The sequence below is a fragment of the Ananas comosus genome, linkage group 24 (genome assembly GCF_001540865.1).
Source record: "Ananas comosus cultivar F153 linkage group 24, ASM154086v1, whole genome shotgun sequence".
NCBI lineage: Eukaryota > Viridiplantae > Streptophyta > Magnoliopsida > Poales > Bromeliaceae > Ananas > Ananas comosus.
The window spans coordinates 6,202,532-6,216,762 of record NC_033644.1 but is presented as its reverse complement, the minus strand read 5'-3'; the positions used below and the strand labels follow the sequence as shown (position 1 = coordinate 6,216,762).

Sequence of the window (14,231 nt, the reverse complement as noted above, 5' to 3'; positions counted from 1 at the left end):
CGAAAACTATATGACTAATTTGCAAAGGGTTAGATTTGGTATTCATTGATAAAGAGTAATTAATAGCTCATTGATGTCACAAGTAGAAAATTCACAAATATTCAAATAATTTTAGAAAAAAAAAAAAAAAATTGATGTCACAAGTAGAAAATTAATAGCTTATTGAATAAAATGGGTGTAAGATGTACACCGTACTTTAGGGTGTGCAAGTAGCATTACTCATTCATGAACTAGCACTTATATCGCGGTGTAATTTTTAACCATGAAATATTTACCACTTTAATTTAATATGAAATTTTGATTCTTTTTTTAATAAAGAGAGAACTAAAGTTAATTATTTATTTATTTTTATGTTAAGAATAAAGTAGTGATTTGAAGAACAAATAGAGTATCTTTAACAATTCAGAAGTTAATGCGTAATGAAAAGCTAGTTTAGTATATGTTATTTTTCTCTACATGCTAAGATGATAAATTGATTGTATAGATAGCAGCCGTCTGCTTCGTGCAGATAGAAAAGAAAAAAAACTTTGTCTCTATGGCAAAGTAGATTATACCCCGAACAGATAGGAGCTTCTGTTGCCCGTGCCACAGAATTTTAGTATTTTCTTTGCTTACAAACTATTAAATAGATCCTTTAACTCCCTAATCCATTTTTTTTTTTATTTCAAAGTTTCGAGTTTGTTTGTAACTTTCGTTCTAACTTTTAATTACTTAACTTTTTTTTTTCTTTATAATATGATAAAAAAAGAGTACTTTGTATATATGCCTTTGCATTTCTTCCATAAAACCGTAAACGCATGGTAAAAGAACATTACAATAAAAATTAATATTAACTTGGGATACAAAATATATTGTTTAATGCCTTTGCAATTATTAATTTTTAGTATTAAAGTAAGTTATTTATTTTATTTTCAAGTTGACCGTAAAGTAGTGACTTGAAGAACAAATAGAGTATTTTTAACCATTGGGAAGTTAATGTGCAATAATAAATACTATTTATACATTCAAAAAGGAGGTGCGAATCGTACAGTTCCTCATCTTAGAGTTTAGAAAAGGTAGCATTGCTCATGTGTAAGTGTAATAAAGATGAAAGGTTGAAAAATAAAATATCCAGATAGTAACAAAGATTATCCATACACTTTACCAATTGAATTATCTACTATGTACGTACTCTAATGTATTTTATACTAAAAGTAGTCAATTTCCAATGTGATCCAAGTGAAATTTAAAATCAAGAACGGATAGTTTATTTAGCAATATTTATAAAATTGGAATCCAATTTCTATCTAGCTAGTGCTAAATTGGAGTAGAATGTTAGATCAAAAAAAAAAATAGAAAACTTTTAAACTTTTTCCAATTAAGGAGTTCCTCATCTAACTCTATTATGATGTTATTTATGTAACAAATCAAGAAAATAAATAAAGAAATGAATATATTTAAAATATTTTGCAAGACGAACTAATTTCTCTTTTCATTTTTCCCTTAATTATATATCGATTTATAGTTGTGCAAACCTATTCATAACATCTTCAAAAATTTCGAGTTTCGTATCTTAGTGAATTGTATTATAGTGTGAAACAACCGTTGTACTCTAAAAGCTTAAGCTGTTAGAAAACGGTGTTTAAATATTTTTATATTTAACACAGAGCCAATCACAAGCTCCCATTTCCTGTGTAATGCTAGCTCGCGATGTTATGAGTTCAAATTAGAGTTCAAGAAGTTCTTATCAATCTTTGTGCGCTTGATTTTGTCTAAACATTATGATTAGTCCGTATACCACTACTATCTCAATATTGTATAGTCCCAATGTTTTCCACATAAACACTATAATCGATACTCAATTCTAATCCTAACCTCTAACAATCCAAATTCAAATTTAAAATTAAACCATGATCAATATTCAAATCAAAATTTAACCAAATTTAAAATCTAACTAAATCATAAATGTAAAAGTTAAAGATTCAAATTTATAATTAATATTCAAATCCAAATCTATTTCTAGAACCAAATTCAAACCAAAAATTAAATTTAAACTGAAACTTTACATGCAAATTTAAATATAGACTTTTAGTGAAAATTCAAATTTAACCCAATGTAAATTTTTCTTAATGAAATAAACGAAGCGGGTAGCGTGCTACCTATCTCTCAAAAAAAAAAAAACCCAATGTAAATTCAAAGTAAAATTAAAATCTCAAACTGAATTGAAATGTAAACCTAAAACGAAATTAAATTCAACCTCAAGCTCAAAACTAAATTAAAATTCAATCTCAAAATGAAAACTAACTCAAATTCAAATCATAAATTTAGATTTAAAGTTCAAACTTTTTTCAAATTTTATATTAAAATTCAAAATATTAATTTGGAACCTAAACTTTGGAATTTGAACTTTCAAAATTAAATGAGCCCAAGTCAAGTCCAATTCATATATACTTGCACTTCACCTGCATGCCTTCCGAACACAGAATCCAAGCTCAAGCTCAGCCCAAATCTCAACCGAACCCAAATCGAATTATATACCCTTACAGGCCCAGGTCTTAGCCTAAAACCCCAATATAAATCCAACCTAAAGCACATAGGCCAAATCTAATCCAAATATAAACCCAATCTCAAACCTAATCCATATTGCCCAATAACCAAAACCCAACCTTAAAGCCCAAGCTATGTCACGCATAATCATAACCCAAACTGAACCCAAACTCTATTAACTAAAATCCAACCCAAACTGTATAAACCATAATCGAAATCAATATTTTCCCTGAGCCATAACCATAGGGTTATACAAATCGAACCTCTTCTCTAAAGTCTAAACCAGGTCCTTACAAACAAATCATTTCAGTTCAGTTCTCAAGTACATATATACAACTAGAGTCAAGTCAAACTTATATTAATTCAAACTCCGTCAAATTCTAATGCATATGTTTAGAATTTGATCAAACTAACATTTACCTTAAGGTAACAATCAAATTTAAATTCAAATAGGTTCTGACATATATAGATCCTAATTAAATCAAACTAGACTCTAATACATATAATTAGAATCCAATCAGATCAAATTAGTCTCTCATACGTATAATTAGAGTTTAATTTGAATTATATCCAACTAAATCCTAATATATATACTCAAGACTTAGTCATCTTTCATCCTAAGGTGAATTTAAACCGAATCAAATTGAACTCTACTACATATGTTTAGAGTTTAATTAACGCAAATTGGACTCTAATACAAATAAATAGATTTTAATTTAAATTATGTTTGACTAATCCTAACATGTACCTACGATTTAGCCGATTTTCCCTTTAGAGTGAAATCAAATAAAATGTAACTGGACTCTAATATGTATGCTTAGAATTCAATTAAACCAAATTAGATTCTAACACATATATTTAGATTTTAATTTAAATCAAATCCAACTGAGACCTAACATATATTTTTACGATTTAGCTACCTTTCAACTTTGGGTGAACTCAAATCTATTTGGACTCTAATATAAATAATTAGAGCCTAATCAACTCAAATCTAATTAACTCTAATATATATACTTAGAGTTTGGCCAATGCCTTATCATAGAACATATAACTAAGGTAAAGTTTGTAATAACTGTAATTTTCAATTTGAATGATTTAAATTCAAACTTTGAATTTGGATTTTTGAAATTTCATTCAAATGCTAGAGAGAGAAAGAAGGGCTAAATTTTGCGAATCAGCAACCATTTCTGGCGAAACAAAAATGTAGGTTTAATGGTTCAGTAGTGCTGGAAGTCTTGGTGTGTCAATTTTCGAATCCAGCATGTCAATTGCATGAAAAAGTGTGAAACTCGAGTCGTGTTCAAAATGCGAACGGTGAACAATGCAAACGGAGTGTTCACGGAAAATCCCCAATATTTTGTGTAAAATAGTGTGAAAATCGCACGTGGAGAAACTTTGCGCATATTACTCGAGCTATGAGGGACTCAAGTAGGAATATTGAGGTTTGAGTGGTCTGTTTGCAATTTTGCAAAAAAACCTTTTATATAGACATTAGGGTTTTCTCCAACCTTATTCTAATCTCTCCTCCCCTCAAGCCCTAGCTGCCACAGCGCCCTTCCCCTCTACACCGCGGCCAATTTCCCGACCTTCAGCAATCTTCTCCGGCTGTTGGAGCCTCAACCAAGCCACTGGACCATGAAAATTTTCGTATCCTCGAGTTAAGATATATATATATATATATATATATATCCCTCTCTCTCTCTCTCTCTCTACCTCACCTTTCCCCANAACACTATTCCACCTACCACCACCTACCCCCATCATCTCAACCTCACATCTCTCCATCCAAGGGTTAAAAACACACAAGTATCACTTGGGTGATACTTGTAAAAGTATTCTAGCCCTACTCTCTCTCTCTCTCTCTCTCTCTCTCTCTCTCTCTCTCTCGCTATATATATATATATATATATATATATATATATATATAGGAATCCGAAACTGTCTACCGCCACCAACGAACCGGCCCCGCCGCAGGCTTTGCTCCGGCGAGTGGTCATTCATGGTAGAGATTAAATTTATTTATACTTTATTTTGGAATCAGGATTATAGATTCATAGTTTCCAACTGACTCAAAAATCTGCTGTTAATTAACCCACACCTTCAGTGTTAAGGAATCCTTGATTAAGAGGCCAAATTTAATGCCAATGATAGAAAGAGACTATAGTATAAAGATGAACTGGAATTGATATAATTTTCAAATACATGGCTTAAGCAGGGGGCATAACCCCACTGTATATTGATGAAATGCTCAGTTTAACGACTTGACGGTCACATTGATTTTGAAATAATTTGCTCAATTTGATGACCTGGCAGTTGAGAAGAGTTTGCAATTGGTTTGCTCAGTTTAACGACTTGGCATGCAGTCAATTTGAATTTAAATTTGGTTTGCTCAGTTTAACGATTTGGCGGTCAATTTGAATTTGAATTTGGTTTGTCTAGTTTAACGACTTGGCGGTCAATTTGAATTTAAATTTGGTTTGCCCAATTTAGCGATTTGGCGGTCAATTGAATTTGAATTTGGTTTGTCTAGTCTAACGATTTGGCGGTCAATTTGAATTTAAATTTGATTTGCTCAGTTTAACGACTTGGCGGTCAATTTGAATTTAAATTTAATTTGCTCAGTTTAACGACTTGATGGTCAATTTGAATTTGAATTTGGTTTGCTCGACTCAGTTTAATGATTTGGCGGCTAACAGCTCAGTTTAACGACTTGATGGTCATTGTTTAGTTTAACGACTTGATGGTCGTTGTTCAGTTTAACGACTTGATAGTAAAATGTTCAGTTTAACAACTTGACGATCATATCTGAACTTGATTTGCTCAGTTTAGCAACTTGGCAGTCTATTGAAGTTGAGATGCTCAGTTTAGCGACATGGTGGCCGGCTTGAAGTTGAGTTGCTCAGTTTAACGACAAGGCGATCAGTTTGAAGTTGAGGTTTTCAGGTGCTCGGTTTAAGGATATGGCAGTTGATTTGAGTTAAGTTTCTCAGTTTAACGACTTGGCGGTCGGATGAAGTAGAACTTGATGTTGGCTTGCTTAACGACTTGGCGGTCGGATGAAGTAGAACTTGATGTTGGCTTGCTCAGTTTAACAATTTGGCGGTCAATTATTCAGTTTAACGACTTGATGGTCATTCGAATTTGAATTCAGTTTAACAACTTCGTGGTCATATGAATTTGAATTTAGTTTAACAACTTGATGGTCATATATTCAGTTTAACGACTTGATGGTCATTTGAATTTGAATTTGGTTTAACGACTTGATGGTTATATGTTCATTTTAACGACTTGATGGTCATTTGAATTTGAATTCAGTTTAACGACTTAATGGTCATTTGAATTTGAATTCAGTTTGACGACTTGATGGTCATATATTCAGTTTAAAAACTTGATGGTCATTTGAATTTGAATTTAGTTTAATGACTTGATGGTCATATAGTCAGTTTAACGACTTGATGGTCATTGAATTTGAATTCAGTTTAATGACTTGATGGTCATTGAATTTGAATTCAGTTTAACGATTTGATGGTTATTTGAATTTGAATTTAGTTTGACGACTTGATGGTCATATGTTCAATTTAACAACTTAATGGTCATTTGAATTTGAATTCAGTTTAATGACTTGATGGTCATATGTTCAGTTTAACAACTTGATAGTCATTTGAATTTGAATTCAGTTTAACGACTTGATGGTCATTTGAATTTGAATTCAGTTTAACGACTTGATGGTCAGATATTCAGTTTAACGACTTGATGGTCGTTTGGGTTTGGTTGTTTAGTTTAGCGACTTTGCAGTCGTTTGATTTGATTATTTAGTTTAACGACTTTACAGTCGTTTGGATTTGGTTGTTTAGTTTAACGACTTTGCGGTCGTAGGTTTCATTTGTGGACTTTAGGTTTTGGGTTTTATTTGTGAACTTTGCATTTTTTGGTTTTATTTGTTGACTTTGGGTCTTGGGGTTTTATTTGTGGACTTTAGATTTTATTTATAGCTCGAAATAGACTGGACTTTTGGGTAGGTTGGATTGAGGTCGAGTTGGCTTGAACCTTTTGTATTTGATTTGGGTTCAGCGGCCTTAGGTTTTCACTTGGTTTATCCTTTTCGAGTTTGGTTTGGGCCGACCGTTATGCTTTGGTTCAAAACCCGTTGAGATTTGGTTTATGTCGAATCCTTATAATGTAGTTCGAGATCCCTTTGAATTTAATTTGGGTCAAGCCCTTATGGTTCAGCTCAACTTGGATCATCTTATACTTTAGTTTGATTCCAATCGAACATTTATGATTCGGTTCGAGACTGGTCTGCATTTGATTCGGGCTGAGCTATTGTGGTTCGCTTTGGCTTGGAATCCTTTTGCATTTGGTTTGGGCCGAATCACTTATTGCTCTCTCCAAGTTTGCTTTAGAATGAACCGATTTATGCTTAATTCGACTTGCTACGATCCTCATATGGTTCGTTTTGAGTTGAGCTTGCCCTTTGATTTTGATTTGGGATCGAACTGGGTTATGGTCCAATTGTGAGTTCGGTTGGCTCAGCTTGAAACTCACGTGGTTCCATTCGAGCTGAACCGGCTTATGGTTTGGTTTGGCTTGGTTTGGACCTTCTATAGTTTTGTTTGGTTTGAACTGGCTTCGATTCAAGTTGAAGTAGTTCGGTTCAAACTGGTTTGGCTTGGATTTGTACTTCTGTTTGAGTTGAACTCGGCTTATAGTTTGCTTTGGCTTGACTCAATCTTCCTATGGTTTGGTTCAAGTCAAACCCTTTATGGTTCAGTTCGGACCAAATTAATCCACTTCGATTCAAGTTCAATTCCTTATGGTTCGGTTTCGACCGGGTCCACTTTGGTTCAAGTCGAACCCTTTATGCTTCGATTCGAACCGGATCCACTTCTGTTCAAGTTGAATCCTTTATGGCGTGGTTCGAATTAGATCCACTTCGGTTCGAGTTAAACCCTGTATAGTTCGGTTCGAATCGAAGCCACTTCCGTTCGAGTTGAACCCTTTATAGTTCGGTTCGAATCGGAGCCACTTCCGTTCGAGTTGAACCCTTTATAGTTCGGTTTATATCGGATTCACTTCGGTTCAAGTCAAATCCTTTATGGCTTGGCTCAAATCAGATCCACTTCGGTTCGAGTCGAATTCTTTATGGTTGGGTTTGCTAAATGTATGCCCTAGTAGCCAACCAGGCCGACACATGTATTCTTTTTAGAACATAAATTTGTATTTGACTTTAAAATATTATGAATAAATTTGAGTTCTTATTTTCATTCATATCGTGTATGTATCCATAAATCGTCCAAGAAATTCATAAGATGATGACATATATTTTCAAGAGTTGAAAATTCGAGACATGTGTCATTGGTGTTAATTCTTAAATGCTCCCGATCTATGGATCATCACGGGGACGGTGATTAATCTGGTGAGATTAGTGCATAGGCCGCTTCCCTTTTTAGATAAACGAGTCTCGAGTCGATAATGTAGGGACACTGAAGCGAATATGCATGTGGTTGATAGAGAAAAAGGGTACCGAGAGTGACCAATGCGAGAAGTCACTTAGATGTCTACTTATTCGTCAGTGACTTACTCAATGTTGCAGTAGCTTGACTAGTCCTTTGATCTGCGGTGTCTCGGTTATTCACAATGAGGTTACTATAGTTTGACTGTACATACACTTGGTCCCTAGCCATTCAGGTCCTTGTGGTGTATGTTGGCTGCAATAGGTTTATAATAGGAATAGAGTGTGCACTTATATAGAATCTATCTCCCTTGGTAGATAGGGGCGTTAGTCCTATATGATTTATGAGACCGAGTTTAGAAGAATTTAGCCATGATATAGTTAATAGCGGAAAGGGGTTTTTGATATTAGAAACTCGAGTCGAATAAATTTAACATATGACAGACGATACGGTTTGACGAGTTATTTCATGACCTCCGTCTAGTCGGGACTCGTGATAGAAGGACTATATGTCATAGTTGATTGGCCCACTCACATGGTCAATCATTCCTTTTGGTGCTTGTGTAAGAGAACAAAAATTGAGGCATAAATTAAGCTGCCTTGACAAATGCCAAGGTAATATTTTTTTTTAGAAAGACCATATATGGATATTCCCGCAATCCATACAAGCCTGATTTTAGAGCTAGATGTGAAATCACTATTTAATACTTAATTAGTACAGTGATCAAATAGAGAACGTAGGTTGGGCAATGAGGAAGTAATTGAACCAAGATTCATAATGGTCTATGTGAGCGAATGACATGCGCTCAATTGATTAAGATTCTCTGCCATAACTGTTGTATTTTATATTACATGTGCTTTCTCAACCATTAAGAAAGCAAATGAATGAATCCTTGCTTCATTACTGTATAAGTCCTTCGGACCTATATAATATTGTTTTTATTGATGCCCTTTGTTACTTTAGACTATGTCATAAAGTGGAAGATTAGTATTAGCTACTTTAGCATGTTATCTATGACCATGATTGATTCAGTTGTAAGGGACATTGTTGGAAAGCCATTTGATCAGGAACGTAATGGCATTAGGGCAAAGAAAGACAATTTAGATTGCCTCGATGTACTATTACTCATCGTTGACAGTATATGGTGCATCTAAGTAGTAACGTAATCCTGGGCATAGCATAAAATGTGTTGAGACGTTAGTATGTTCTTTAAGGGTTTAGTGATACTGAGCTTGATGTAATCAAATTGATCTAGGGCATCCTGAGTTGCTTATCATTAGAGTCACTATGCTGGACTAAGTGGGTTTCTAGCTAGTATGGAACTCCAAAAGTACGGGATGACTCAGCGGTCACACTATCTATTAGTCTATATGAATAAATTCAATGATAGAGTACTAGTAATGTTGAGGTGTGGTTGTTAGGGCATTGTTCTCGCAGTGTGCGAGTTGGAGATGCTAACAGTTGGTTGGTACCAAATCGATTGTGCCCATTTACAGGCCTGATTCAATGAATTTACATTTAAACTATCATACTTAAAACCTAGAGATAAGTTAGCCAACCAAAAGTCTCTTATCCGGTGACGAGGTTAGAATCTTATATGGTTGGAAGTGAGGTGTACCTTCCCATTTCTTTTATTTTATCGTTTTTGACGCAAAATTCGAATAATATATCTCCTTCAATATCTCCTTTATGGCCTGGAGATATTAGTCGAAGTATGTGTTTATTCTACATCCAACTATGGCTGTTTACGGCACTTCGATCATGATGGTTCCATAAATACCAATGTGATGCTTGGTACTGGTTTCAATGTGCTTATATCAAATGCATGGGATGAAAAGCCCTTCATTCTATTTCTTTTCTCTTGATGTGCTAAGCCTTTAAATGTTAATATGAATATGAATATCAAAAGAGCCCAATGGTGAGCATTTTCTCGGAAAAGAAAAATACCAAATCTCATTATTTCATAAGCATCACAGGATTATGCATATATACTGCATTTGCATCACTGAAAACTATATTAATATATGATCTTTTTTTTTCTTTTTTTTAAAAAAATAGAAAAGGATTTGTGCCACTCTTTTGAGGGCTTTTAAGCTTCTTGTCCTGCCAGAGAAATAACAACACGTACGAGTTCTGTGTAGTTAAGAGTAATACATGATATCTTTACCCTTAAAACTTTAGTGATAAAATAATTTGGAGATAATATTACAAGAGTACTAATCCAATAATATGAATAGAAGCTCAACACCGCTCGATATATATGTTGCCTAAGATCTAAAAACTTGCTTCTATTCAATTGAGTAATTGATTTAGCCACTATGCACATCATTTCTTGTATCGGATTTGAGCAGATCTAAGAAAAGTGATCTACAATTGAAGTCTGTAAATCAATTAATGCATAGCGACTAAATTGCAATAACTCCAGCAATCTAATAGATTAAAACTTCGCGATAAGTTTAAATAGGCCATACCTTATTCTCAAATAAAAAAATAAAAAAAAAAATAAAAAAAAGTTTCAATAGGCCATCATTCCTTCAAGAAGATTACCATTTTAGAAAGTTATAAAACTTCAGAAGTAACAACCTTTCTCTATACTTAAGCATTATTAACCTTTATGTAAACTTCTCTTCTTTCAGAAGGAAAGCATTCTAACCTTATTTACAGAGCATTATTAGTATATCCTGATCAGACGCCGTGATGCTACCGCCGTATAATTAGCTCTCACCAGATGGCTCATGCGCCAACGCACTGAACGTAGGAGGAACGACAACAGAAGAAGCCACCTTGAACCTCTTGCTTCCGTTCGTACACTCTGATATCTCGAAGCCCCGAAAGCCGATTCCGTGCGGCGAATAAGCTCCGGAGAGCTCCGAAGAGCTCCATCCGACCTGCAGCTCTTCAGCACTAGGCGGAACCACAAAGCTCGGCTGCACCACCACCTTTTCTGCACTCGTGCCGCTGAGGAAGCTGTACTCGTTGTTCCTGCAACGGAAGACGCTCGCGAAGGTGAGTTGATCGCTCACCCTCGTCTCAGACGAGTTGGCTTCGGACGACGTGCGGCTGTGAAGTCTCTTGCTCAGCCGGGCCTTGGAGGGAGAGAACCTGAAGCGGTTGCAATCGGGTGCGACGTTTGGATTGAAGAGGGGTGGGTTGAAGTTGGTGCGGGCGTTGGTGCCGCGGAGGGTGCGGGCGGCGTCGTCATAGGCGCGCGCAGCGGCCTCAGCAGTGTCGAAGGTACCGAGCCAGAGGCGGACGCGCTGCGCCGAGTCCTTGATCTCCGCCACCCACCGCCCCGACGGACGCTGCCGAACGCCGACGAAGCGGCGGTGGCTGCTGGAGGAGCTGCTGCTGCTGCCGCTGGCGCTGCTGCTGCTGCTGGGCTGACTGACGCGGTTGGTGGAAATGGTGATGGCGGGTGCGGGGGGTTTGGGGCTCTGCGGTCCTGCCATCGAAGATGAGGTGGACGGTGACATGGCTATGCTCATTCAGTAAGTTATATATATATATATATATATATATATATAAAATTAGGCTGGAATACTATTAATAGTAAAACGTTTTTTTTGCTATCAAGTTTTTAACCCTTGGATGAAAAGTTATAGGGTCAGGATGATATTAGTCGGTTAAAGTTGAGTGGTCCTCCTAGGGTTGAGTGGTCCCCACTGGGTTATAGTATTTAATCCAATGGTTAGAAATAATGAAAAGAGTTGATCCAAAGGCTAAAAAACTATAGCAACAACGAGATGCTTGTTACTCTAGTAACGCGCAGTCCAAACCTCTCTCTCATCTCGCGCTCTCCCGCGACTAATGCCACGTCTCATCATCTCCTCTCTCTCTCCGCCTCATAGCGAGCCTAGCCCCCTCTTTCTCATCATCAACTCCTCTCTCTCCTCGTTCCTACCCAGCCGAGTCGTCTTCTAGCGTCTCTCTCTCTCTCATCTATAATACTATATATAATAATATATATATATAATAGTCCCCAGCTATGCGTCTTGTAAAAGCACCAAGCACTTCGTGCTTGTAAGTTTTTTATTGTTAGATATACTTCTCAGATCACTTTCAAACCATTAAATATACTATTCAACCAACCACACACTCAACCCTACGGGGCGCCATATCATCCTAACCGCAATATCTCTTAATCCAATAGCTAAAAATCTTACATCACAATAACTTAGTATTTTAAAAAGCATAGGATATATATATAATATATATATATATATATTATATAATATATATATAATATATATATAATATAAATATATATATATATAGTAAAGCTATTATTCTATCGAAAGTATAGAGAATTTGATACTTTCGATTTTTGACTCTTGGATCAAGAATCATGCGGTGGATGATTATAATCTCCCCTAAAGTTGAGTAATAGCTTTAAGTTGAGTGGTCCCACAGGATAATAGTATTAATTTAAATATTAGAAATAATTAAAAGAACTGATTTAAGAGTCAAAAATTAATCGGAAGTAGCTCTACTCTAATACATATATGAGTTTAGCTAAAATATTCTTATAAGTATAGGTATTTTATATTCATAAATTTTCGACGGTTAAACCTACCTTTGATCATTCTCATTCGTTCGCATATTATTCAACCAACTACACACTCAACCCTAGGGATCACTATCATTCTACCGGGGACCACTACCATTCTACCCGCACATCCAGCTGAAAACTTATACGTATATAAGAACTCTATATTTATAAGAGTATAAATAGCACTAATAATATATATATATATATATATATATATATATATATATTATATATATATATATATATAATAGGCTGGGGCTACTATACTCTTATGAGTGTATGACCCCCTTGTACTCATAAATTTTTAACCGTTGATTGATGGGATGTGTGGTTAGGATGATGGTGGTCTCCACTTAGAATGATAGTGGTCCCCTAGGGTTGAGTAGGTAGTTGGTTGAATAGTATGATCTAATGGGTGGAAATAATCAATGGAATAAATCTAAGGGCCGAAAACTTATAAGTATAAGGGAGCCAATACTCATAAAAGTATAGTAGCCGGACTATATATATATATATATATATATATATATATATAGAGAGAGAGAGAGAGAGAGAGAGAGAGAGTAGAGCTCTTGTGCTTTTAAAAGCACAAGAGCTTTGGTGCTTGGAATTTTATTGCCGTTGGATCACCTGCCGCGTCGAGATCTGTGCAATATTAATGAGAGAAGGTAACGGAGACGCCGTTACTCTCTTTTTGACACACACGTTACGCTCTCTCTCTCTACCGAACACACTCTGTCTCTCTCTCTTTCTTTTCTTGCTGGCACTCTCCTTTTCTCTTTCCCTTTCCCCTCTCTCTCTCTCTCTCCCTTTCCCCTCTCTTTACCGAACACCCTGTGCACACCTCCGATTCCGGCAGCCCCTGCACTTCGATCCTGGAAGCCAACTCGGGTGAGCACGATTTTTCGATTACATCACTCGTACCAAAAAAATTTGTGTTGGTGGATATGTGAAATTTTAGTTTAAATTAGTTTAAATTAGTTTGTGTTTGTGGATATGTGAAAGTTTGTATTTGTGGATTTTGCTTTGAATAAATTAGGATTTTGCTTACAAATATATTGATAAGCCAAGGGCAATCTATGCTAGTAATCTTGTGCTTAGGCCAAAAAAATTTCACATATCCACAAATACAAACTTTCACATATCCACAAACACAAACTAATTTAAACTAATTTAAACTAAAATTTCACATATCCATAAACACAAACACATATCCACCAACACAAATTTTTTTGGTACGAGTGATGTAATCGAAAAATCATGCTCACCCGAGTTGGCTTCCGGGATCGAAGTGCAAGGGCTGCCAGAATCGGAGGTGTGCACAGGGTCGACGCCTCTCGCGTCGTCCGGAATCGATCGACTTGCGCAAAGTCGGGAAGGCGTGGGCGGAGGTGTGTAGGGGCAGCGGCTTCGTCGGAGCGTCGGATCGGGAGGGAGAGCGGAACAGCGAAGAGACAAATGGGGCAGGGCCCTACCGGAATCGAGTGTGCACCAGGCGTGTCGGTAAGAGACGGTAGAAGGAAGATAGAGAGAGATAGGGGGGGGGAAGGAAAGAAAAAACGGAGAGTGCAGGCAAGAAAAGAAAAGAGAGAGCAACAGAGTGCGTCGGTAAGAGAGAAGCGTATAGAGAGAGAGAGCGTAACGTGTGTGCAAAATAGACGTAACAGACGTCTCCGCTATACCGTTTCCTCATCATTCGGCAA

The 14,231-nt window shown here is 36.1% G+C and overlaps 1 protein-coding gene across 1 annotated transcript; it reads right to left on the bottom strand.

Annotated features, from left to right (window-relative positions):
• Positions 10,694 to 11,428, bottom strand: LOC109728666 (ethylene-responsive transcription factor RAP2-11-like). The gene has a single exon (XM_020259137.1). The coding sequence runs from the start codon at positions 11,426 to 11,428 to the stop codon at positions 10,694 to 10,696; it is 735 nt and encodes a 244-aa protein (XP_020114726.1).